We start from the raw sequence: 27,091 nt of genomic DNA on the forward strand, positions 1-27,091 counted from the left end.
CGTGGGGAATTCTATAGTTCTTACAATAAAATTATGGAAGCTAGTCTAGACGGGTAACTAATTAAATGATATATTTGTATAACTATGCACTTGCATAGGTAATTGTATTAAAATTAATTAATATTATATTACTTATACTCTTTCTCTGTCATAACTTATGTAATGACTGTTGCACGTCAGTAATGACAAAATGTGTGAAACCATTGTAATATTACCATATCACCTTATTGTACCACATTTTTAGCAATAAAAGTCATTCATTCATTTATTCCATTAAAAAAAATTAAATAGATTTTGCGTTTATATTAATTTAATTTGAAATATTATTTTAAGAAAATTATTAACTATTTGTATATGTTATAATTTTTAGGTACTACTAATTATCTCCATTTATTATTATTATATCAACCGTTAACTGTCCACTGCTGGACATTGGCTTCCCTCATAAGAGGGATTTTGCCAATAGTTATCACGCTTAGCGAGCGGGTTGGCAACAGCAATTAAGATTTTAGTAATGTTTTAATACAGACGCTGCCAGACCGAGATATAGGTTATCTCGCCTATTAAATTTCCTTAGTCCCCTCTTACGACACCCACACAACACAGGCTACTCCTTGGTAGTCCATACTCTCTTTTATCTTTATTAACATCATGCTTAAGTTTATTTAGGCATCTCACTGTATTCTAAGCTTGTCTAGAATTGCCTGATTCGCTATTCCATAGTTGGCTTTGTTTTCATCTTGTCTAAAGATAAATTCACTCGTATATATTTTATGTAATTCTATATTTCATTGAGGAAAAATAGTTTTCGTTCATACATTTCATTCATATTATAAATAATATTATGTAAATCTACCGTATATATTATATTTCTTCAATAACTGCCACAAGATATTGGATGCGTACCTTACCTTTATACTTGAATTAATATTTCCACTACTTCCCTTACTCATCCCCTTTCCTGTTTTCTTAACGTTGTACCCCATCCCTAGTCCTTATTTATTCCTATACCTTGTCAACTATAAGTACCATTTACTAATCTCGGGTGGGGGAAGAAAGGATTGTTATTAATGGGGAATAGCGGTCCCATTGCTAGCAATATACTTTATCAGGTCGACCCCAACGCGGTTCTCCATGGAAATCATTGTGGTTAAATCGTATATATCATATTTGCAATATCATCAATGCACAGCACTTGACCACAGAAGATTTTTTTTTATACAACATAGAATGGCAAACAAGCACCTGATGGAAAGTGGTAATCGTCGCCTATAGACATGAGCAGTACCATGGACATAACAGAGTATACTGTTTCGCCCATGATACCCCCCATGCGTTGCCATTCCTGAGGACTCAGGTATTATTCCTCTGTAGCCTGTAAATTTACGCTTCATACCAAAACACAACCATGCAAACACAATTGATTTACGGTTGAAACACGAATGGGACAGAGGTACCCAAGCAAATGACTTTTGTACAAAGTCTCCCTCTGGTAAAAAGTAGTTTAGCAGGATAGAAACGCATTCGAAATATGTACCTTTACTACCATAATATATTATAAAGATAGCCTTGTGGTCCCGGCATAGAATAGGCCACCCCTTCCTTTCCCGTGGGTGTCGTAAAAGACGACTAAGATACGGTGAGGGATGAATAGCAGCGTCCCTCTTAAAACATCTCTAAACCCTGACTGCGGTTGCCAATACACCTACCAAGCGTAGGAACTACTGGCAAAACCCTCCAAAGGGGAGACTTATATTTAGCAATGGATAGTTAAAGGCTGATATGATGATGTTGATGATGGTATTATAAAGAGCAATAATTGTACATATTTATAATGGATAAACTCAAAAACTACTCAAGCGATTGTAAATTTCACCTATAGAAATCTATCTATATTGGCGAGTAACATAGAATACGTATTGTGTTCAAAAATTCTATCTACTCGTGCGTAGGTGGATCCGATTTTAAGGACGAAAATACACATATAAATAATGTAGGTACTGTGCGTGACTAAATATGTTCTGAAGACTATTGACTGGATAATCAATGAGTACAAATTACGATTACATTATTGAACGATACTGATCCATTGTAGAATGTATGGTAGTATTGAAACGCCTCTTTTCAGCTTCACAAGTATATAAGATAATTACGTATAATTAAGTAGAGGCCATCGCCCTTTAACCGTACAGCCTACAATATTAAGTACAAAGCCCATTGGACCCTTGGAAACTTTCGGCTTAATGCCTAACCGTCCAACTCGTAGGTCTAATAAGTAAGCCCTCTTGAGCCATCAATAAAATTTTCTCAAAATACATTAACATTGAAAAGTGGCTCTGTGATACAATTTATTTATAATAATTTTTTTTTTTTGTTGATAAATATAAAATAAATCCTAAACAATTTAGCAATAGTTAGTTCTCGTTAAATGTTTACCATATAAAATGCAAAGAAAATGTTAATAATATATTTTTGTTATTTTATTTAAAAAAAAAATACATATATGTATATATAAAATACTGCGATGCACTGTAAGTGATAAATTTAATGTATAGAAACATCAAGCAGGAATTATAATTAAAAGAAGATTCAATTTCAAACTATCATCTCGAAGGTGGTTTGCTTGCGTGGTTATGTTTTGGTTTAAAGTGTGACACATGGCAGTGACAGGATACGGAGACATACTATATGTCCTCAGAAATAACATCGAATGAGATGTCGCATAAGAAACACAATATATATTCTCTGTTATATCAATAGTGCTGTTCATATCTTTAGACTACGGTTTTTTTTTAATGGGTGATAATAAAATGGTAACCCTGCCTGCGCTATCGGTATACGCTGACGGGACACCAACGAGAGATGATAGGTGAGAATGAAGCAGGTCAGTTAGCCCATTGTGATAAATTTCACAAGAATTAACCGCAATAATTTCCAGGGGGAACCGCGTGGAGGTCGACCTGATAGGGTGTATTGCTAGTAATAGAGAAATAAGACCCCATTACTAGCAATCCCATCAGCTCCATAGACAACGGTTACCACTTTCCAACAGATGGGCCGTCAGCTTGTATGCCATTCTAAGTATCATAAAAAAAATATTTTCGTCTAATTTTTTTTCTATGTTTGCGCTACAATTTTAGACATTGCGAGTTTCCGAGGAGTTCTAAAGTATTACGTGACTCGATGACAAAGTCTTGTATAAGAAATTGAGTCTGGAATAAGGAATTGACTTGAAATAGAGTTTATATTCTGCACACGTTCCAGATAAATAATTGAAAAGATACAAATAAAATTTAAATAATACATACAATTAGTAACTTATAACTCAATATAAATACTTCCATACTTCTAGTAATATAGTAGTAATAAAATTTCCATATGATGACATTATAAATAGAGTAAAAATACCAGTATTTTTATTCCATGGTGTACGTATGATTGATGAATGAATGAAAAAAAAATGAATGGATGGATGGATTTAATGAATTTTTATTTAATAGACAATAGAGTTGTTATCCCGTTTGCGTTAACTGTATATGCTGGTGGGGCACCAGGAAGAGATGGCGCATCATGCGAAATACACATGGAATTCAAAACGACGGTTTCCAGGCGGGACCACGTGGAGGTTGATCTGATAAGGTACATTTCTAGCAATGTGACTAGTAGTCCGCATTGCTAACAAACCCCTCCCCCCCCCTGGGAACAGCTTATACGGAGTCCTTCTTTTAATAGGTGAAAATCAGATTTTCTCTAGAGACTACAAGATAAGATTAATAGAACATATTAAGGTTTCTTAAGGATCCGCAACGCACGCGTGACATCCCTAATATTACAGGTGTACGTAGACTACGGTAACTCTGTTTACCATTAGAAGGATCGTCTACCTGTTTGCCACCATAGTTATATAAAATAAAAATTGACCACAATAATTTCCAGGAAAAATCACGTGGAGGCCGACCTAGTAGGGTATATTACTCGCAATGGAATTTCTTGACTTACATAACAAACAATCCCTTTCCCCTCTGCTTATTCGGAGTCAGGAGACTATAGATATCTTAATCACTAAATATATCAGCCGCCTATAAGCACCCGTAATACCAGAGGCATTACAGGTTATGATGTCGTATCGGTTCGGAAATACTGCTGCTGGAAGTTGATTCTAAAACGTGCTTATGCCTAGATCTATAAAATGATAGAATAAGGCGAGGGAAGCACTAAACATCCCGACGGCTCGAAGTGAACCGTACCGTAATAATGTGGAATGGCTTTTTCCGTGATGTATTTCCTTCGTCCTATAACTTCGGATCTTTCAAACGTAGCGTGAAAAAGCATTTAATGAGACGACATATTGCGGCCAACCAATTGAGAGTAGCACATTCTCTATTCAGTTGATTGTATTCATAGGCAATGTTGTCTTTGTATTCGTTTAGGATGGCATGGTCACATGTCGTGCTGTAATAAAAAAAAATAGACAAAAAGAGAATGTTTTACTCTCAACAGAACTGTACCAAGCCATCTGGCCTACCTGATAATAGCAGACTATATTCTGCTCTTATGTAAATAGGCCCAAGGCCAACAATAGGAAGGTATATTGCCTTCTTGCTTTAAGGTATACTATCTATATTATAACAGAATATTAAGTCAAAATTTTTAATATATGCATATATGAATAATAACAATTGCCGGAACAGCCCCTATTGTTAGCATCGCCATCTTCATATTTCGACCACACTATCTTCTTAAAATAGCTGTTGCTAAAATTGCTGTTCTTAAAATGGCTTTGCATTCATGGTGCCATATTTTCTTTAACTTGGATATTTCAAAATTTTTTTCTTATGTTATAAATTATACCTATGTTTAATTTTCGGATTATTAGGTTTTATTAGATTTGGATGTGCGTTGATAGTCAGTCAGTATAAACGATTTTATAAGTTTTATGCACTCAAATAAATAATGTTTAACATACGTTCTTCTACAAATTATATGTAAACTGTAACAGTCCGAGGTTGGAAAATAATGTTTACAAGCGTTTTCACACACATTTCTTTATTTTTACTGATTTTTCGGTAACAAATCAAATTTAGAAAGGTACTAAAAAAAATTCTCAACAAATAACAACAGATGGCGCATCTAGTACTTTGATATTGAGTTTTTAATAAAATAACCGGGTATACGTTGTGTTATCTACAAAGGGTATGTAGAATAGCTCCAACCGTTCTAAAGGATAGTCTATGGGGAACCCTTTAGCCTTTTGGCCTTTCTATGGATTAAAACTATATTTCCCTTGCGTTTATTTCTACATTATCAAAATTAGTAAAGATTAGTTTGGAATACTTTCTAGGATTAGCTTGAGTCTTGTAATAAATGCATGTAATAAAATTTTAACTAGACTGTACTTAATATAAGGAATATTTGAAAAAAGATCATAAGATCATCTTCGCAAATTCAAAACCGGTTTTTATGATTCATATTGATGTAGAAAGGATTTACGTGTTCGTCTCACATTAATTTTGTCACAATTAAAGTTCTTATTGGAGCTGAATATGAATATAGAAAATTTATTAAATGTAAAACTTTGTGCTTGAAGTGATTTATTCCATATCGAAAATTATGGGTGGGCCGTCAACTTGTTTACCATTATAAGTAGAAAAAAAAAATACTAAAATGTATACTATTTTAACAATCTCTCCACATCTTAAAGGTTGCCTAGAGGCAAAGAATGCCTATAGCATTAAGTTAATTACCACATTTTATTGATTATAGCGTTAGACTCCATAATCAATAAAATACCTTAGGAGACTATTATAAAAACTCCGTATAAAAACTCTTTAATAGAATAATTTCAATTTTAACGTAATTTTACCTACACTGAGGTTCAATAAATTAACAGGAGTGGATATTATAATTATTTATATTAATAATTCATAACTAACACACATTTACATAAATATTCATGTAAATATGTTATGAGGACACTTCCTACAACACTCAAATTCACCTTTAAACTTATTCTATAGTACGTCAATGATGTACTACTTATAAATTAATATATACATAATATTTAACCCATTACACATACCTACACGTATGTAGGTAGGGTATGATAGTAAAATCACAAGGTACAGAATCATAACATCGTATGTAATTCACAGGAATATTAAGTATTCTGTGATATCCATGCAGTCCATAGCGTCTTCCATCAGGTAGATAGCCAGCTTATGTGTCATTTTAAATTCTATAAAAATCCTTACTATTACTAATATTATGTATATAGAAAATTAGTTTGTTTATTACCTCTTAGTGTCTTATTGGTTTAATTAATCACTATGAAATTAAAATAAAATATAGGTACTATATGGGATGAAAAACGACATAGACTACTTTTTATCCCGGTTAGAGAACATATCTCGATCATACGGAGGAAGTGGCGAGTTAAAACTAGCATCTAATATATCACTTTTAAAATTGAGTTTTAGAGTTACATATCAAAAAATGTAGATAGGATACCCTTATGGTGCAGCTTTGTCTGTCCGTCCATCTGTTTATCACAGCATTTTATCTCAGTAATTACTAAAGAATAGTTATGCTTATTACTGATCCACACATATGGCAATTTGAATAATTGAATAAATATTTTTATTTATAAGGGGTCTAAAAAGGGATATTTAAAATCGTAAATTTTACTAATTGAGATATTGTATGAAATTTGGTACATACAGTAGGTATGTATATACCAAATTTCATAGTAACTGATTAAACCATTAAAGGCACTATAACATAAACAAACCAAATTCACTGTCACATATATAATATTATTAAGCATGTTTTTAGTACTGTTTTGTATATGTTTCTATTGTTGTAGTTTTGTGGGCGCCGTTTTTATTTTTCTTTCGATTACCAATCTATTTTTGTAACGATTATAATCTCAGACAACTTAGGCACAGACTTTTCATATAATGATATAGCTTTTGAATGCTTTGTGCACGATCTGCTCGTAAATCCACAAATGTGTAGACCGAAATGGCATAGAAAAAGATTTGTACATTTTGGTTGATTGAAAAGGAGAAAAAAAAATGTGGGTTTGTAAATTCCAGTTAATGGAGGCCACATATTGGACAACGGTTCGAGCAGTAATAGACTTTTTTAAGACAGTAGATTTTGTTCTGCTTCTTCTGGCTTCAATTCGACGTAATTCATATTGACTAGTAATACAACTATACTCATTTTAAAATTCGAATATCACGAACCGATATCAGATGAGCTCTTTCGTAAATGATCAATACTAAAAAGTTTTAATTTAAAATGCTGGAACGTGCGTAACGTATAAATTTTGTTTGGAATCAGAATCTAGCCCTCCACCACATCTTACACAGCGCCATCTAGTTCTAAAATAACCAAAGCAATTGAGTATTATAAGTACTACTACAATTGAGAGAAATACTTATATATACTTTATATAAATATATGTATATATATATATATATATATATACATAATATATATTATTTGAATATTTTTGTAGAATGTGATTTTCAAGGTAAGGTCTATGTATTTCTGAAGATGAATTATATATAAATCGCCAATACAAATAAATGTATTAATAAGTACAAATGTTTAAATTGAATGGGAATCGAATCGCTACCGTTAAACTGCTACTTTACCAAATAAGTAACAGCATCATAAGTGTCAAAATTAACGACGACGTAAACTCTGTTGATTGTAAAAATAATTATCATTTATATAACAATTGGAACTTAGGTAACAGTGTTCCTTTTAAAACATAACCAAAGTCTAACTACGGTTGCCAACCCGCCTGCCAAACGTGGCAACTACTGTCCAAACCTCCATATGTTTTGCAGTAGACAGATAACAGTTGACATGACGATGATAATAAAAGAATTGGCGATGTCACTCCGTAACATACACTCAAAAAATGTATTAAAATGATAGCAAGATTTCATCATTTTCTTATAAGAAATTTATTGAATATATTCAATGCACCTCTAACTACCACTGAAAAAATGGAAAATCTTTATCATTTTTCGCTGGCTACTCCAGTGGTTTTGTAGATACGCTTGGGAAACAGGTTGGTCTCTTAGCTTTTGTTATTTTTTATTCATGTCCTTTAAAGTGGTCTCTTTGGATGTGGCTCAATTAAACGACCATAATTAATATTGTTTTGTCTAATATCACCTCAGTAGTTAACTCATCACAATAATTTTGAATGTCAAAAAACTAATTTCCTTAATTTCCATTCAACTGCATAATAATATAATATCTCTAATTCATATTAGATGATAGTAACCATTTTCCATCAGGTGGGCCGTCATATCATAATAAAAAATATTATTAGAAAGTGGCTATATATCGCGAATTCAATAATTAAGCGCTTCATGTATAAATGAAGTACGATATTTATTTCTGTAATAAATTTCATTTAGCTATTTAAGCGTAATTGAATAACAAATCCTGAAATATTTTTACAAATAAATTTCACATTTTTTATAATTAATTAATAATTACAAATGATTAAATTTCGTTGGATTAAAATTAAGAACATTATTTATATTTAAACAATATTTTTATATTTATATATATATATATATATATATATATATATATATATATATATATATATAAATATATATATATATAAATATATATATATATATATAATATATATATATATATATATATATATATATATATATATATAAATATATATATATATATATATATATATATATATATATATATATATATATATATATATATATATATATATATATATATATATATATATATATATATATATTATACAACGTAGAATGGCAAACAAGCTGACGGCCCACCTGATGGAAAGTGGTAACCGTCGCCTCTAAACATGAGCAGTACCATGGAAATAACAGAATTGTATTTATTTATTATATTACATATATCTATATGAGAAATTGCCCCAAATTTGCGGTCTAAGCTCTCTAAGCCTCTAAGCTCTAGTCTACTGACTCTGGAAGTTTACCACTGACTAGTACTACTAACGCACGGATAGATAGAATTCGCCAAAATAATATTAAGCCCTAAATTATATAAATAGAGCATTGAGTTTAAAAAACGGGTTAACTTTTGTCAGCTAATTGTCAAATTAGCTGACTCGTTTTTTTATCAGTATTTACGCATAAAATGTATCTTGAACAAACAAGATGCAAATTAGAAATTTGCATTGATTAAAACGACGCAGAATTTATAAGACAAAATAAATATAGAAGTTATAAAAGAATTACTCTTAACTTTAGTTATTTATCACGCAAAATTGTATGAAAAAGTTGATCCGTTTTTCTCGAAGCATTTCTATGGTAACACTCTATCTACATAATCAAAGTACATAGCCTATATTCCTCGCTAATAATGTAGCCTTCTACAAGTGAAATAATTTTTAAAATCGGTTGATTAATTTTTGAGTTTATCCATTACAAACAAATAATAAAATTTTCCTCTTTATTTATTATAATTCTTTATAATTTATTTGCTTGTAATGTATTCTGTATAAATAGTCTTATAATGATAATACTGCTAAAGACTTATCTAAAGACATGCAAATTTTGTCTCAATACAGATACAGTGATGATACACATATTTTGCTATTACAGGGAATGTTTTCACATTCTTCTGTGTGTGTAGACAATGTAATGAGAAACAAGCTTCCTCGGAAAACAGAGCAATTATTAAGACTCACCTCCACGTCTTCCAAATTGGGTGGATTCTTAAAATCGTGGGTGGCGTAAAACTTCTGTCTCTCCAACGTAATATTATGCATTACATCCATTTTTGTTCTGACTGCCTTCCATTATTGATGGATTTAAATAGCCTTTCAATGTCTCTACTCAAAGCCAATCATCAAATCAATATTGAAACAGGACGATATGTATGGGTAATTTTGTTTCTTAAAAAATGCATTATTTCTTAACACTTAACTCTGGCTCGTGTGAATTTAATCTGTAACAAAAAGATTTTTATATAATTTCTAATTTTTCATGCGACTTCGTCCGTATCAGCCGAAAACTGTTCACTACTTGAACATAGTTGCCACACTTGGTAGACGGGTTGGCAACCGCAGTTAGGCTTTAGTGATGTTTAAAGAGAGACGCTGCTGTCTATCCTTCGACAATTTATCTCTTTAGTTTAGTTCTACTATTAAGTTTCCTTAGTCGCCTCTTACGACACCCACGAGAAAGAAAGGGGTTGGCCCATTCTATGCCAGGACCTCACGGTAATATATTACTCTTTTATACAATTCTAAACAGCAAATAATCTGAAGATCTACATGAAAAGTGAATATACTGTGACACCCATCATTTGCCTTTAATATCACTCTTACTTTTAGTGAATGTTAAGAGCTATTCTTATCTTCAACTAGTGACCCGCTCCGGCTTTGCACGGATAGTAGAGCACGTATGCTTACATTTTTTGTATAACCTTGCTGCGTGTAAATAGATATAGCAAACTATTTTAAAAAAATAGACATATGCCATCTTGGACTGTTTTATATACCTATAAAACGGAAATAATATTACATTGCTTTGTTGTAACTTAAACAGATTAAGCAGCATTTGTAATGGAAGCTTGCTTTCTTACAACATCTTGAACAATTATCATCATTTTTAACAAAGTAACACAAAATAATTTTAAAATATAATGTCTATCTATTAATGAAAACCGAATTAAAATCCTTTGCGTAGTTAGTTTAAAAGAACAAAGCGTACAAACGACGAGAAACGACTCTATTTTATATTATGTAAAGATTAGCAGTCTTATTAATAAAAAAATCTTACTCTAGGTTTAAAGGGCTTTTTAACTAAAATGTCCAATATTGAACATTCATAAACTTTATTTATAAACATTCTAAAAGCCCTCAATAACTGAAATAGGTTTATTGGAGGATTTACATTATTATATTGAAAATTTTAATAAATTCTAGAAAAATATACTACTCCTACTATTATATTTTTGTAATAATAACAGAATATAATAATTGCTATTTTAATTAAAAAATAAAAACAATATTTACATACTTCAAAATATGAATGGGCATGGACCAGGTTAAGAAAATACAACATTAAGGACGGATGTACATATAATTTCATAATAATGTATGTCTTCGTAATTTATCGCAGACTTTAAACTGATCCATATTTTAGATCGTATAAATGAAGAATTTTAATTTATATACTTAAAATAATATATTATTACTAATCGCAATCGCATTTACCAATAAGTTCGCCTATTGTTTTCTCATTATTTCTTGTAATTGTTTGTATCTATATTAAGTTTATTATTGTAATCTTTTGGAGGCAACAATAAAGAGTATCTATCCATCTAATGTTGACGTTAAAATGTTCTTACAGTAGACATAATAATGGTTGTAATAGTGCATTTATGAATAACACTTTTTACTATTACACATTTATGATAGATTATATCTATAAATCTATCATAATTGTGTAGATAATCTCATAATAAATAGATGATGTCATCTCCATGTGCCGTCGCTATTAAACAGCTATTGCAGAGTTATGAATAAGGATTATTATAATCGCATTATTTCCCTATAAAAAGTTAATATTTTTTATGAATAAGACGGTAAGTATATAGCATAACAATAAATCTGTTACAAATACACGGGTATATAATATGGTACGCGCGGGGTGAGAAGGGATTGTTAGTAATGGGGATTAGTAGCCCATTGCTAGCAATTTACTATATCAGGTTGACCTCTTCGTGGTTCCCCCTGGAAACCATCGTGATTGATTTATTGTTAGATTCGTCACGGTGGGCTAACTGACCTACTTCATCCTCACCTATCACCCCTTACTGGTGCCCCGCCAGTGTATACCGATAGCGCAGGGGCAGTTACCATTCTATTATCATTCATTAAAAAAAATATGGTACGCGCTTGTTACTAGGCGTCAACTTTTATTTCATCTAAAGTAATATAATTTTTATTACCTAATACAAATTTCCTTATTGCTTTATTGTACTTGCTTTTCTATAGATTTCATTTTGTATTTTGTTTGTACTCGTATACATTTTTTTTCAACATTAGTTTCTGTTTATTTTAATAATTTTACTAATATGATAAACTGTAAATAGGTGACGTATGTACATTGGAGATATTTAACAAAAATATATTATATATGCTAGGAAAAACTACTAAAATTAAAACTATAATGTTTATAAATTTTGTCTGTCTGTCTGAATGTTTATTATGGTATTATGCAAAAACTACTGCACCAAATTGAGTACGGTTTTCACATTTGTATTCCTGAAGGTTCAACTTAAAATCTGATATATGTTTTATCTTGATACGTTATCTAGAAATGGATCATTTCATTAATTTTCCTCATTCTGAAATCCACGTGTAAGAAGTAGCTGACGAAAAATGGTAATTTTAAATATTTGTCATTTTTATATACACAATTATTATACATATTATATGTAAATACTGTATGGCTCCAGCATAGAATGGGCCACTCCTTCCTTTCCCGTAGATGTCATATAAGACAACTATAGAACTTAATGGTCGAGGGATAGGCAGCAGCGTCCCTCTTAAAATATCATCAAAATATCCAACTATGTGTGCCAACCCGCCTGCAAAGCATGGCAACTACTGGCAAAACTCCTCCTTATAAGGAGACTTATGTTCAGCAATGAATAGTTAAATTAATGATAATAATACATGTATAGAATTAAAATAATTATTATTGAAATTTACTGTATTTATTATTTTTATAAATTATGCAATAAAAATAAAAGTGTAAATAAATAAATAAAGATAAATAAAATATAATAAGATTATAGGAGTGTATTTTTCACTACCATTTTCATTCCCCATCCGTTTTTACGAGAAAATACAAAAACTTCGAGCGCAAATACCGCAGATATACTACGTTTTACAGATTTAAATGAAACTTGGGAGTCGGTAGTAAGTAATTGGATGTTGTTAGCCCGGATTATGTATCTCGCCAATATTTTGCGGTAGCTGAAAATTACACAATATTTGCTGTCAAATTTTTTGTTTTAATATTAACTAAAAGAGTTTGGTAAACGTACGTTGGTACAGCATTTATTTATTTATTCATTTAGGCACAGCAACAGTAATACAATTCACATTAAATTGACTATAATAAGCTTTATAACTCAGTAATTGTTTTAAAATTGTACAACGTTAATTGCTACGCACAGCGTTAGCTTATACTAGTTTCAATATTATATACAATAACAATAGAAAATGAGAACAATTATATATTAAATTCAGACACTGATTTACTGAGCGATTTAGAGCTAATATTACTTTTTTAGCTTTTAATACGAATTAGTTCTGTCTTTTGCCTTATAGTCGCAAATTACACTATTTGTTATAGTGTATTTACATAATCTAATGATCAGATGAAAGCAATCGTGCTATGTAATACCATTATTTTGACAATTAGCAATTGTAAAGTTCCGTGCAATATTTTTGCAACTTTTACTGTTACAAAACGTCAATCACAATTTATATATATATATATATATATATATATATATATATATATATATATATATATATATATATATATATATATATATATATATATATATATATATATATATTATAATATGTAATGCACTATGCAGACAATAATATACTAAAAAAAAATTATGTGATTTTTTCAGTTTGTCTGTTTACTTGTATGTCAGCGTTTCGTATAAAAATAGCCAGACAAATTGTGTTAGAATTTTCTCATAAAGACGAATCAATATTCAACATATGTATATAGACTACAAAGCGTCGAGTTAATATGTTAAAGAAATATGAATGTTAAAAGGGGTTAAATTCTTATTATTGTCTACATGACAAAGTGATTTATAGACATACTACTCAGTAGTTTGTTAGTCAGAATATGAAAAATTGCTGTGTAAAATAATGGAAGATTCTCATAATATACGCTAAGTTGCGATCACAGGTGGTTCCTCTAATATAATAAGATTGTAACTAGACAACGTATGTATATAATAGATATTTAAGAAAAGAATATATAACCCCTCATAATTAAATCAGACAAAGCTAAAACAATATTTATTAGATTTTTTGTCTGAATGCATGTCTGTACGTTTGCACCAATATCAGGCAAAAATTGCTGCATCAAATAAAATGTGATTTTTACAGTTGTACTTTTGTAGAAAATCTTTAAAAATCTTTATTTTAATACACCATCAAATACCTGACAAAAATGTCACCTAAATGCAAAATTATTCATTTCCATAATTCCTGGGCAAAGGGAAAAAAATTCGTATATATTTCATAAGAACAAAACCAACTTCCACTTCATTAAACTTTTTTTAACGGATGATAACAGAATGGTAACCCCACTTGCGTTAACAGTACACACTAGCCAGACACCAGTGAGGGATGACAGATGAGAATATAAAGGTAGTTCATTTCGATGAATATACCAGGCATTCAGCGCGATTGTTTCCAGAAAGAACCACAGGGAGGTCGACCTGATAAGGTATATTACTAGCAATGAAACTGGTAGTTCACATTACTAGCAATCGCTTCCCCTCTTCCAATAAACATTAAGAAACTGCAATCAGATACCAACATAGATAATCACACTATACTTCGTTATTCTTTCTTATCTAAATCTAAATCTTCGTTATTCGTTCTTATCTAAATAGGCGTTGATGCAAAAATAACCTGAATAATTATAGACTAAGAACCTTTTATACCGGATTATTTGTTTAGGGTATTAACTCGCAAACTTGGCATTAAAATTGTGTAATTAGGTAGTCGTATCTTTCCTTACAATTAAAGTTAAATGAAGCGGAAAAATATAAATGCTTTCTAGATTTTAACTCGACGTGGAAAAAATGTCTATATAAATTTTATAATCATCATCCTTAGATTATATAGATAGAGCATCGAGCCTCAAAATCGGGTCTACTTCTTGTCAGCTAATTGTCAAATTAGCTCTTTTTTATTAATGTTCTATATACTTACGCATACAATGTATCTGGACGTATCTATATTTAATTATTTATATATAAGTTTTTTGCATTAAAAAGGCGTACAAATTATAAGACAAAATAAATAAAAAAGTTATAAAGGAATCACTCACAACTATTTATCATGCAAAATTATATGAAAAAGTTGGCCCCATTTTTGTCGATGCATTTGTATGGAGACACTCTATCTATATAATCTAAGTCATAATCATATCAGCCGTTAACTGTCCACTGTTAAACATAGGACTCCCCCATAGACTGCCATAAGGACCGTCCGTCCCGAGCCACCTGCATCCACTGACTCGCTGAAATGCATTTCAGGTCGTCGCTCCATCTAGTGGCCCCCCACTTCTTCTGAAATCTTCATTCACTGCGTTTGCCTATATAAGATCGCCACTTAAGAATCTGTCTTTCTCGTCGATTGTTGATTCTTCGAACTATATGACCAGCCCATTACCACTTCAGGTTGCTTATCCTTCTGACTATGTCAGTCACTTTGGTTCTTTTACGAATATCTTCATTTCGGATTCCATCACGAAAAGAAACTCCGAGCATAACTCCCTCTTCATAGCTCGCTGAGTAACTTGAAGCTTCTGCATATGGCCAACTGTGTAAGACCATGTTTCTACCCCGTAGGTCATCATTGATAACATGCTCTGGTTACCTTCATCTTTAAACTCTAAGGTATTTTGGATGAGAAGATTTAATAATAATTTGCTGGTAGGTACCCTACCAGTTGGCAGTGATCTCAAAGAAATTTTTTATCTTTATGTAATTTTTTTTTAGGGACTTGTTTTTGATATTTATAGTACGCAGATGTAAAGTGTGTATATAATAGTCAGATTATATTTTTTTATATATTTGTATGTAATATAGGAGCTACTAATAAATTAAATTATTGAGATCTCGAGCAATAGACTTCATAATAATTTCATGTAATTAAAATCAGATACAAACAATACTTTGTGTCAACGCTTATCCTAATATTATTTTTTTTATACCACTGAAGTGACAAACAAGCACACGGCCCACCTGATGGTAACCGGTTACAGTAGCCTATGAACACCTGCAATATTAGGGGTATTACGTAGTTTTGCCAGTAGTCACCACGCTTGGCAGGCGGATTGGCAACCGCAGTTAAGCTTTAGTGATGTTTAAAGAGGAGCGTTTCTACACATCCCTCGACAATTAAATTCCATTATTATAATACTATATATTACATAAATAAATAAATACATATTGTTATATTATTCATATATATTAATCACATATGCAATTATTTTACACACAATAACGAGACAAGTAGGTATGGAGGACAAAAACAAGTCATATATAACTTATTAACCCTTAAAAGCCTGATTTTTTAAATCAAATTAAAAAAAATATAAGTGTATCCTTTACTGTGTTTACTAATAGGGAAAAATAGTAAAAAAAATCAAAACGATATTTTTATATATTTATTTTGAAAAAAACATTTGGTAACATATAAACAGCCAAATATTAAAATAAAATCTATAGTAGGCGTCCAATGCGATTTATAACCCCGGTATCAAATTTTAAACTTCAGGTATTTAAGGGTTAAATGATTCCATTACATTTTCATACAAACTAATCACAACTAACAACTTAATACAGAAATCCAATTGAATATGATGATAATCACTTACAATAGCGAGCGTCTTCGTAAATATAATAGGACGTGACCCAAAGCTGATAGTAATCACAACTCCAAGTCACGTCTGAGACCTAGAATAGAAACTTTCGGTCGAGTTATTATAAATCAACTTTACGTCTAAGTAACTCAGCCACTAACACCTTTTTAGTTTAAAAGACAAAGTGTTTATATACGTTTATATAACTTCAAATTATACAAATCGTCGATTCTTAAATTCCTCGCGGCACTCCTGGGAGAGAAAGAATTGTTAGTAATGCGGACTACCAGTCTCATTGCTAGCAAGCAGCTATCAAGCAGAGGGGACCACGTGGAGGTCGATCTGACAGGTATACCACGTTGTTCCCCCTGGAAACCAACGTGCTGAATTCCAGGTGTGTTCGTCACGATGAGCTAACTGATCTGCCCTTTTATTTCCACTTGTTATCCTTCACTGTTAACAGCGTATACTGATAGTGCAGGCGTGATTCCCATTCTATTACCATCTAATAAAATAAATAAAAAAATTGTGAAAAAATGAAATATTTGTTCGAATGGTTTACGGTTAATTAGTTAGAATCGTTATATATATATATAACCTATAGGGTATTGAAATTTAGGATTTAGGTAACCCCACAATTTATTCATATTTATACTAATATTATAAAGTGGTAAAGTTTGTAAGTTTGGGTACTACTGTCCGATTTTGAAATTTCTTTCACTGTTAGCAAGATGTCTATATTATCCCTGAATGCTATAGACTACTTTTTTATTTTAGTATACATATATTTTCAATAAATAATCACAATAAATGTAATTAAACTCATCAAAAATTCTATAATATAGTGTGCGTTGCCTGAATGGTTTGAAATAAAGGAATAAATGTATTAATAAAATAAAATGAAGGAATAAATAATATAAAAGAATAAATGTATAGCAAAAATATTCACTACTTGCTTTACAAAAAAGTCCGCGATACCATGTATCTAAATTTAATATCTCAGCCAAAAAGATGGTTTTCATGTTAAAAGTAAAATAACTTTTATAAGCTGTTTATTTCAAACTTTTAGGGAATATTAATACAGTACTTTCATACACGACAAAATACGAGCCTTACTAATGTGTTTTGAACAGTTCAAAAGTCTCTTGAGCCCGTGTGAAGCCGGGGCAAGTTACTAGTATAATATATTCTTCATCACATCAAGATAACAAAAGTGTAAGTAATTAACACGATACAAGATACGTCTAACAAACAATAAATATTCAGTGAATTTGCCAGTTACATTATTTCGAAGAAATTGTAATTTATTTTGTGAGATCGAGCCTTTGTACGTATTTTATTCAGGTGAGATGAAAGTTCAGATATGTATAGTCCATATATTTACTGCGTTTATAAGTGTGCTATATATATTTTAATTGTTAATGCTGTAGGCCAAATATATTGATGACCTCCGTAGCATGGGGGGAGAAGAGATTGTTAATAATGGGAATTAGCAATCCCATTGCTAACAAAATACCCTGTCAGAACGACCACCATGCCGTTCCCCCTGAAAATTGTCGTGATGAATTCTTTTGTGAATTCATCAGGATGGGCTATTCGAGCTGCTTCATCATCACCTATCATCTCTCACTGTTGCTCCGCCAGTGTACGTCGATTCCCGATCGGGCCAATTTAGAAAACGAATTTTTCTGAATTGGCTTAGGAATTCTGGGTTGTAAATATTACCTGGTTTTTCATAACATAGGGTATCCTAGCTTGAGAACCAAGCCATTGGTGCAACCGCACCAATATAAATAAATAAATAAAAATAAGTGTTTATTTTATTTGGGTGCAAAACGTCATTAAAAAATTATAGTTATTTTTTTATGTTTTATAAAAAAAAATCGAGTACCGAAACATAAACAATAATATAAGTTTATGTAGTTAATTGACTAAAATAAACCATACACGTATATAAAAAAAAATTCTTCAAAAAAGGGGTAAAGAGATTTTGGTAACGAGGGTCGGCACTGCGTGCGAAATACAACTGATATTGCAGGCGTTTATAGGCTACGGTAACCACTTACCATCAGGTAGGCCGTATGCTTGTTTGCCGCCTCAATGTTATAAAAAATATATGTATGAGGATAAAAAAAAAGAAAACCATAATAAAGTACTATACCAAAAACTTGGATATACACAGTTATAGATAAATATTAATTTTAATTTACTTTATAAAAGTTGCACTCAAATAAAATACACCATAGTAATTAAATGTAAATGCTTTAAAAGTGTTTATAACAAACAAATCTATTAGCAAAATGACTTTAGATTTTTTGGGAAAAAAACCTAACAGGGCTAAGTACGCCTTTTTCTAATTTATACGTTGAGCAAAACGAAAATTAATTTTTGTCTAGACCAAAGGGTTAAGGCTCGTTGCCTTGACTGATTACAACAATACAGCTTGTTATTCTAGCAACTTTTTTTTTAATTAAGACAACAAATTCTTTTCGAGTGAGTGAGTGAATCTTTTGCGAGATCCAATTAAAAATTAATTAGGTATCTCACAAAAATTGTCATTTATAAAATTATGTTTCTCATTGTGAAATATCTCATTACTAAATAATTATGTTTCTCATTGTAAAATATTTCATTACTAAATAATTATGTTTCTCATTTTAAAATATTCTATTTCTTAATAAAAAGTGTAATATTTAACTAACTGTAGAACGCAGCTTTGCTCACGTGCAATCCACCTCCGATTCCAATAGACATTTTAAGAAGATCATGTAGAAGTTTATGATACGAAAGGAACCTGTATTAAAATAATGGGTTTAGCCTGTCGATAGATAGTCAGTAGTCAAGACAAGTTATATTCATCATCATCATATCAGCCTTTAACTATCCACTGCTGAACATAAGCCTCCCCCTTGGGTTTGCCATTGCCAGTAGTTGCCACGCTTGGCAGGCGGATTGGTAACCGCAGTTACGCTTTGGATATGTTTTAAGAGTAATGCTGCTGCCTATTCCTCGCCCTCCTTTAGTCGTCTCTTACGACATCCTCGGGCATATTCTATGTCAGGCCCGCACAGCGATTCAGACCAATCGTATTATTTAGGGCGAAATCCGTATTCTATAAGTACTATAAATGTGAAAATGATTTTATTTGTTCGTTTGTTACCTCATAGCGTTTTAATAGTACACTAAACGTGAAATTTTATATGCATGTACTATTTGGGATACAGAAGGAAATATTTCGGCCAATCAACATGTTTCGGTCGCGCGGATAAAGGCGCGGATAACAGCTAATCTTATACGTACTCTGCTAATAAAACTGAACAATTTACATAGAAACATTCTTTCTATATTAACTTGCTTTAATATAGGAGGCTTAAAATGTTCATTGTTGAACCTAAGCGTATAAAGTCAAAGTCTAAATTCTCATAAAGCGACTATCTAAAAGAGTTTGAATATTTACTCAAAATATTACAGACCTGAAGGTTTTCTACTTACATAAAAAGATCATACCCTAGAGAAAAACATAGGATATTATGGTAATTCAAGCAGAAAACACAATGGGATACAGACAGTTTATAATATTATTAGAATTAGGTAATAGAAAACATCTTAGCTTCGCTTACTTAGAATCCTTTATCCCACGATCTAAAGGAAATTTCCAGAATCCCTTCACTTACGTCATATTATAAGAAAATAGCTATAAGTCTTGGTGACTCGAACTAGGCGTCGCCATAAGAATAAGGAAAACTCTATATTGACAATTTCTTATGGTGTTGCTATGTTATTAACATTAAGGCTCTTTGTACTTATAATCATGCATGTTATATTTAAATTTCATATATACATACAGCAAAATATCTAATATAAATTAAAAATTGCTTTTTAAACACCCTAAATTTTGGTACAAGTATATACATACTTGGGCAAGCGATGGGCAACAACGTCCCTCTTAAATCTCTAAAATCTCTAAAAGCCTAACTGCGGTTACCAACCCGCTTGCTAAGCGTGGCGACTACTAGCAAAACTCCCCTTATTGAGAAGGCTTATGTTCAGCAGTGAGCAGATACGGGTACAATAATAATAATATACATACTATATGAGAAAGGTCATAGAGTACTATTTATCTTGAACAAACAACGTATCCCAATTACGCAATTCGTTCGATGCATGAAAAAACTAGTTAGAAATAAAAAATAACTATTTATAACTAAAATTCAATGACCTTTTCATCATATCAACCGTTAACTGTATTAGTATGGGGGGAAAGGGATCGTTAGTAATGGAGACTGAGAATCCCATTGCTAGCAATATACCCAACCAGGTCAACCTCCTCGCGGTTCCCCCTGGAAACTATCATGGTTAATTCCTGATGAATTCATCATGATGGGCTAACTGGCCTGTTTTCATTCTCATCTATCACCCTTCACTGGTGCCGGCAGCGTATCCCGTTAGCGCAGGCGGGGTTACCATTCCATTTTCACCTATAAAAAAAAACTGTATTAGTATAGATTAATATTTAAGTCTTCACTAATTGTATGATTGTTACCTTAGTATAAATTAACACTATCTGTGAGAGCTGTATACGCCTCTAATTGATATTTTCATCTAGCCTAAAGCCTACTTATAGCTTTGTAACTAGTCAGTTTAATTATTGTAAACATATTGTTGATGTATCTGATATAAATAAAGAAATAAAATAAATAACTTTCCATTGTTGAACATAAACTTACTCAATAAGGGAGGTTTTGCCAGTACTTGCTTTGCTTAGCAGGCGAGTTGACCCCCGCAGTTAGGCTTTGGTCATATTTTAAGAACGACACCTCTGTCCGTCCCTCGACTGTTAAATTTCCTTAGTCGCCTCTACGACACCCATGGGAAAGGAAGGGGAAGACCATAGGCTACTATTTATCACGTTCAATCGACTTATCCCTGTCACGTAGACGAAGACGCGCTGATAAGCTACTCACAAATAAATAAAAAAAACAAAATAAACAATATGTATTTATAACTAAAATGCATTAATATTTTATTCATTAAATAAAGGTTAACCACATGCTTGCTTTTTGCGCTACGCAAGAGCAAAATTGAATGTTGCAATAGAATTACTGGGAACGAAGGTTTAACACTTAAGCCTTTGATCTTGTCCATGTCATGTTCTGTATATCTTAATTAATTGATTGCTTGAAACATTAAGGCACACAAAAATAACAAACAAATAAATTTGTTTTATATAAAAGCTTGTTTTTTGCTCCCTATTTTATTTACGTGAATTTCAGACATAGGAAAACCAATGAAATAGATGTTAAGTAAACTGTATTGTATAGATTTTGGATAATAAAAACACTGTATAAATAATAAAATGAATTAAATGTATTCAAGGAGCCATCACTGTTAGATATTGACAAACCAGAAAGAATATAATGCAGTTGTTTTTGGGTAATGTTAGAATAAATATACAGACAGATAAAATTTCTGAAAATTATTATTTTGACATCTATTGGTCTTATTAAGATCCCCCCCCCCCTCATATTACTTTTTTCTTAAATATTTTCAATATACATTATATTTATGCATTAGTAATATATTGATTTAATTGAATTTTGATTTTATATTATATAAATTTTGTTTTGAACCATGAGCCTAATTCTAAAATTTTTCATGTCTATTTTATTTATTTTATGCAACTTAGAATGACAAACAATCTGACGGCCTACCTGATGGAAAGTGGTAAGTGTCACCTATAGACATGAGCAGTACCATGGATATAACAGAGTATACTGGTTCACCTATGATACCCCCCATGGGTTGCCATTTCTGAGGACTCAGGTGTTATTCTTCTACACCCTGTAAATTCACTACCATATCCCACCCTTCAAACCGACACACAGCCTTGCAAACACAACTGCTTCACGGTAAAAACACGAATGAGATAGAGATGCCAAAGCAAACGACTTTTATACAAAGTCTTCCTCTGATAATGTCTATCTTCTAAACTGACGAAATTCCATATAAACTTTTTTCACCCATTTTAGCCTCTTTATAGATTTTCAAAATTTCTTTCTTATTATTTATCCACGCTATATAAAAAACCTTTCTGCAAAATTTTAAGAGTCTAGATTCAGCTGTTTCGGTTATGCATGATATATTTAAAAAATATCTGAAGGTCTCGATTTAGATTTATTTCATTCTAAGGTAGAATCCACAAGACGTGTTCTGAGTCAGTGGTTTTTTTAATAGGTTATCTTTGAACGTGTGATTTCAACATTTTATTTTGCATAACTGCTTACCTATAATGTTTGTACTACTATAATGTCATTTTTCGAAGTTCAATTTAATTAATTGTAAGTATTAGCGATGTCATGCGCATTATTTAATATCTTATTTTTATTTGTAAAAACCTGTAATTGTCCATTTATCTTTACTTTTTTTATTATAAAATTTTCTAGCTCTTGATTTTTCTTTAATAAAATATGGGTCAGTCTGTCAGTCATTCAGCATCATCTTCTATATAAAATAGATATTTAATTCGTTAACTCTTAAAGTATCACCAAAGCCTAGCTACAGTTGTCAATCTGCCTGCCAAACATGGCAATTACTTTTTTTATGCAAATTAGAATGGCAAACAATCTGACGGCCCACCTGATGGAAAGTGGTAACCGTCGCATGAGCAGTATCAAAACTATATATAGACATGAGCAGTACCATGGACTTAACAGAGTACAAACTACTGACAAAACCCCCCTAAAAGGGGGAAATTTTATTCAATAGAGGATGGTTAATACAAATAATGAATACATTTTCACTTTGCTTCTAATCTTTACACAATGCGAATCAGTACACAATTTAACGTATGTCTATACGCTGTAACATCAATAATTGTATCATTATTCAAATTAATATCAAAGCAGACGTCCTTTATATTATATTGATATTAACATTTTCCAAATAAAGTAGCTTGTTTATTAATCACCAAAAGATAACATTCAGTGACATTTGATATGAATGATACAAGTCTGCATAATACTCACAAACTTAGATTACAAACTACAGCCAGTAATTCAAGTTAGTTGATTACAATTTAGGCTAGACTAAATGGAAGCTGATCTGTAAACAATTTTAGCTCTTAATCTATTATCTGTGTTCATTTATCCTATTATCATTAAGGGGAAAAAATTTATTATTTGTTTGTAATTAATAAACTCAAAAACTACTTAATTGATTTTAATTGATTTTAATATTATTCAATGATAACTTAAAGTGAAAAAAATAATTGCTAACATTATCAACAGTTTTTAAATAAAGAAATCTGTTTTATTTGTTTTCTATAATTTCAATATAACATTAAAAAAAAAAATATATATGTTTAAAGATAAAAAATTTCTTTGAGATCAGCTGGTATCAAATACTTCTGCATTTCCACGCTGAATAGCAATGGAAATGCGTTGACCAAAATCAGCCTTCTGGTACCACCAGCCGGCGTGAATCCATTAAGTCCAAATAAATAAATTAAATTAAATAAATAGTTAATAGTTAATTAATAGTTTTTAAATTAATTTCCAAAAATTCTTAATTGAGAGGCAAAAGTTAGACATTCCTACAAGTTACCTCTATGTTCCATTCCTACAAGTTACCTCTATGTTCCATTTGTCTGCTAAATAAACTGTCATATCTGTCTGTTTACTGTATATCTATCATTTTTTATTGTACGAATAATCTGGTAGTATTGTTTTATTGTTACTCTATTCCCTTTGACCGCAACAGAATATCAGTGCTTTGCTCTTTTGAGGGCGAAGCAATAAACTGAGTTGTGGCCATTTTGTATTGCTATGGCACACTCACAAACGAAAATTGTATTTAGCTTTGTGTATTTTTTTTATCATTTATGTTATCTCGCTTTTTTGTATATGTATGTTGTAATTTGTGTGTACTGTAAGTAATGCAAATAAATTATCTATCTATCTACGAGAATTGTCCGCCAACATCCGAGTGCAGTGATTTGTGTAAGAAAACATGCAATGCAGACGTTATCGATCAAATGCGTCAGTATGCAAAAACTACTAGCGAACAACGAGGAAACAGACGGCGAAATTACGCGGTCCATTTCTAAATTGCCAATGGAACTTTCGAAATATTTCTTCAGAAGATATAAAACTGCATTAATTGAAATAATAACTGATTTTAATCAATCTGGTGCTTATCCTTAGTTTAAATCAAAATCACAATGTTGCACCCATCTGCATATATATATAGTTATGGCTTTATATACATACATTATTGTATACCACTCAAGATTTTGCTATTAATATAAGAAACACTAGGTGTCATGTCAAATAGGGAGATCAAGGACATGGCCTGGGATAGAGCTGGCTGGAAGAAAATGCATGAATTATTTGCACCGACAAGAGGAAACTCTTAAATGAAAATAATAATAAAAAAATATATGTTTATTAATAACACAAAAATTTCCTTATTAGTATGTATAATTTTTATTTATTTCAACATACGGCTGTTTATTGTTTTTTTTTTCAAATAAATAAAACTATAGGAAATCTTTAAAAAAAGCAAAAAAAATCTCAATACATTCCTTTCCTTTCAATTTGTTTTGTTCTAAAAAAATTTTAAAACTGAACCATGCACGCTCTAAATATATTAACAATTGTTAAGTTACGACAGAACACTAGAATAAATAACTTTTTTACCTAATTTCTCGCCTCTCATATGCTATTGTTAGCTAAACAATAATATAAAAGCTTTTTTAAGTAAAAAAATAAAATTGAAAAATATAAGTATATATAAGTAATAATTCACAAAACAACATTTACGAACAAAAATAAGAAAACAATAAAAACATAAGGAAACCATATTTTGTACGATGTGAATAATAGAAAAAAAGAGGTTCCGCACGATCATTTATCATATTGCATACTATCTATTGCCCATAATAATAGCAAGTTTCTATTGTATCATGGGTATTACAATTTTTCTAAACATGGTCTTATCACAAAAACAATTTAAATGCTACTCATCTAAACAGTGTTTAACAAAACTTTGTTTAAGTGATTAAACATTATTTAATCGATGTAATATCGTTTATTTGTAATTTTATTTGCACAAGTCCATAAACTATTGTATTACCTTTTCTTGGTGACAGACCTCCTTTTATATAAACTTACCATTTAGACTTTATGTTTTTCTACTTGGAACATATCTTTTTATAACTCTTTTCTTTTCTATTATTGACATCTTGTACACGTCTTGTCAAGGAAATTATAATAGTAAGCCTTTCTAGTAATATTTATTTAGTTCCGCTGCCCTTCTGTCCTACCAACGCAGGATTTTTTTATTTAGACAGACCTTCTTTTATTTAGACATAAACAAATGTTAGACGCTATTTCGTAGTAAGACGTCGTCATGTATCGAACTATCTATTTAATGCATGTTTAATTTTTTTATAGTAAGACAGCATATGTTCAAACATAAACATAAAACAATTCGAACAAACGAAAAGCGCACATAAGCATTTATTTATATCACGCAATTCACCTGAGATTAACAATTTTCTGCTTATTGTTAAATAAAAGGTATGAAACAGATAAATTATATCTCTGTTAAAACAATATGATGATATAAGATGACAAGTGTATGCCATTTACGCGAAGGTATATGCAAATGTTCTAAAGGCTAATTTAGCATAATCTCCAAGTTTCATTTTCGGCGTTCTTGTAGCATGTCTATATTTTTTCTCTTTTTTTTCAACTGTATACAAAAATAAGGAGGTTCTAAATTCGGTTGTTTATTTTTTTTTTTAATGCGATTACCTTATAACTCCAGTCAGTTGTGAACCGATTTGGGAAATTCTTTTTATATCTGAAAGGATATACGACTTACAGATTTTTCCCATAGTAATTTTATAAGAATCCGTTTTATTAGTTTACTTTCTAAATCAAAATAACTGATTCTGCCATAATTGGTCGGTTGTTTTTTGTCACTTATATATCTCTCCAACTTATTGCCCGCTATATCATCTGTATAGTTTCTGATGTAAGAAAACAAATGAAATAAACTCCATTCTAAATTACTTATTAAAAATAAAAAAATAAAAACAGTTTTGAAGTTAGACCTTGAGGAATACGACTGTGAAAATCTCATCTAATTTGTTTTAATAATTTTTACGTAACACCAGAACGACCATACAGACTGTCAGACAAATTAAATTTTTAAATATCATTATTTCTACTTTGTTATATTAGTAAAAAATATGATAATGTACAACTAAATACAAGCAACCTCTTTAAATTTATTTAAAAACTAAATTTTTTTACTTAGTTTTAAGCTAAATTTAATATTTTCCCCATAAACATTTTCCTTGCGAGCTTATGTTTTCCTCACTTACTCAACCC

The 27,091-nt window shown here is 30.9% G+C and overlaps 1 protein-coding gene across 1 annotated transcript in view; it reads right to left on the reverse strand.

The window, feature by feature from the left end:
- The window catches only part of LOC113515555 (tachykinin-like peptides receptor 86C), a 150,200-nt gene that overhangs the window by 104,927 nt on the left and 18,182 nt on the right, over positions 1–27,091 (reverse strand). The window contains exon 2 of the mRNA XM_052899946.1: positions 9,734–9,993. Within this exon, the coding sequence (XP_052755906.1) occupies positions 9,734–9,823 (90 nt within the window). The 5' untranslated portion in view covers positions 9,824–9,993. The remainder of the gene's footprint in view (positions 1–9,733; positions 9,994–27,091) is intronic.

The sequence above is a fragment of the Galleria mellonella genome, unplaced genomic scaffold (genome assembly GCF_026898425.1).
Source record: "Galleria mellonella isolate WM207_F2 unplaced genomic scaffold, CSIRO_AGI_GalMel_v1 utg1260, whole genome shotgun sequence".
Taxonomy (NCBI): domain Eukaryota; kingdom Metazoa; phylum Arthropoda; class Insecta; order Lepidoptera; family Pyralidae; genus Galleria; species Galleria mellonella.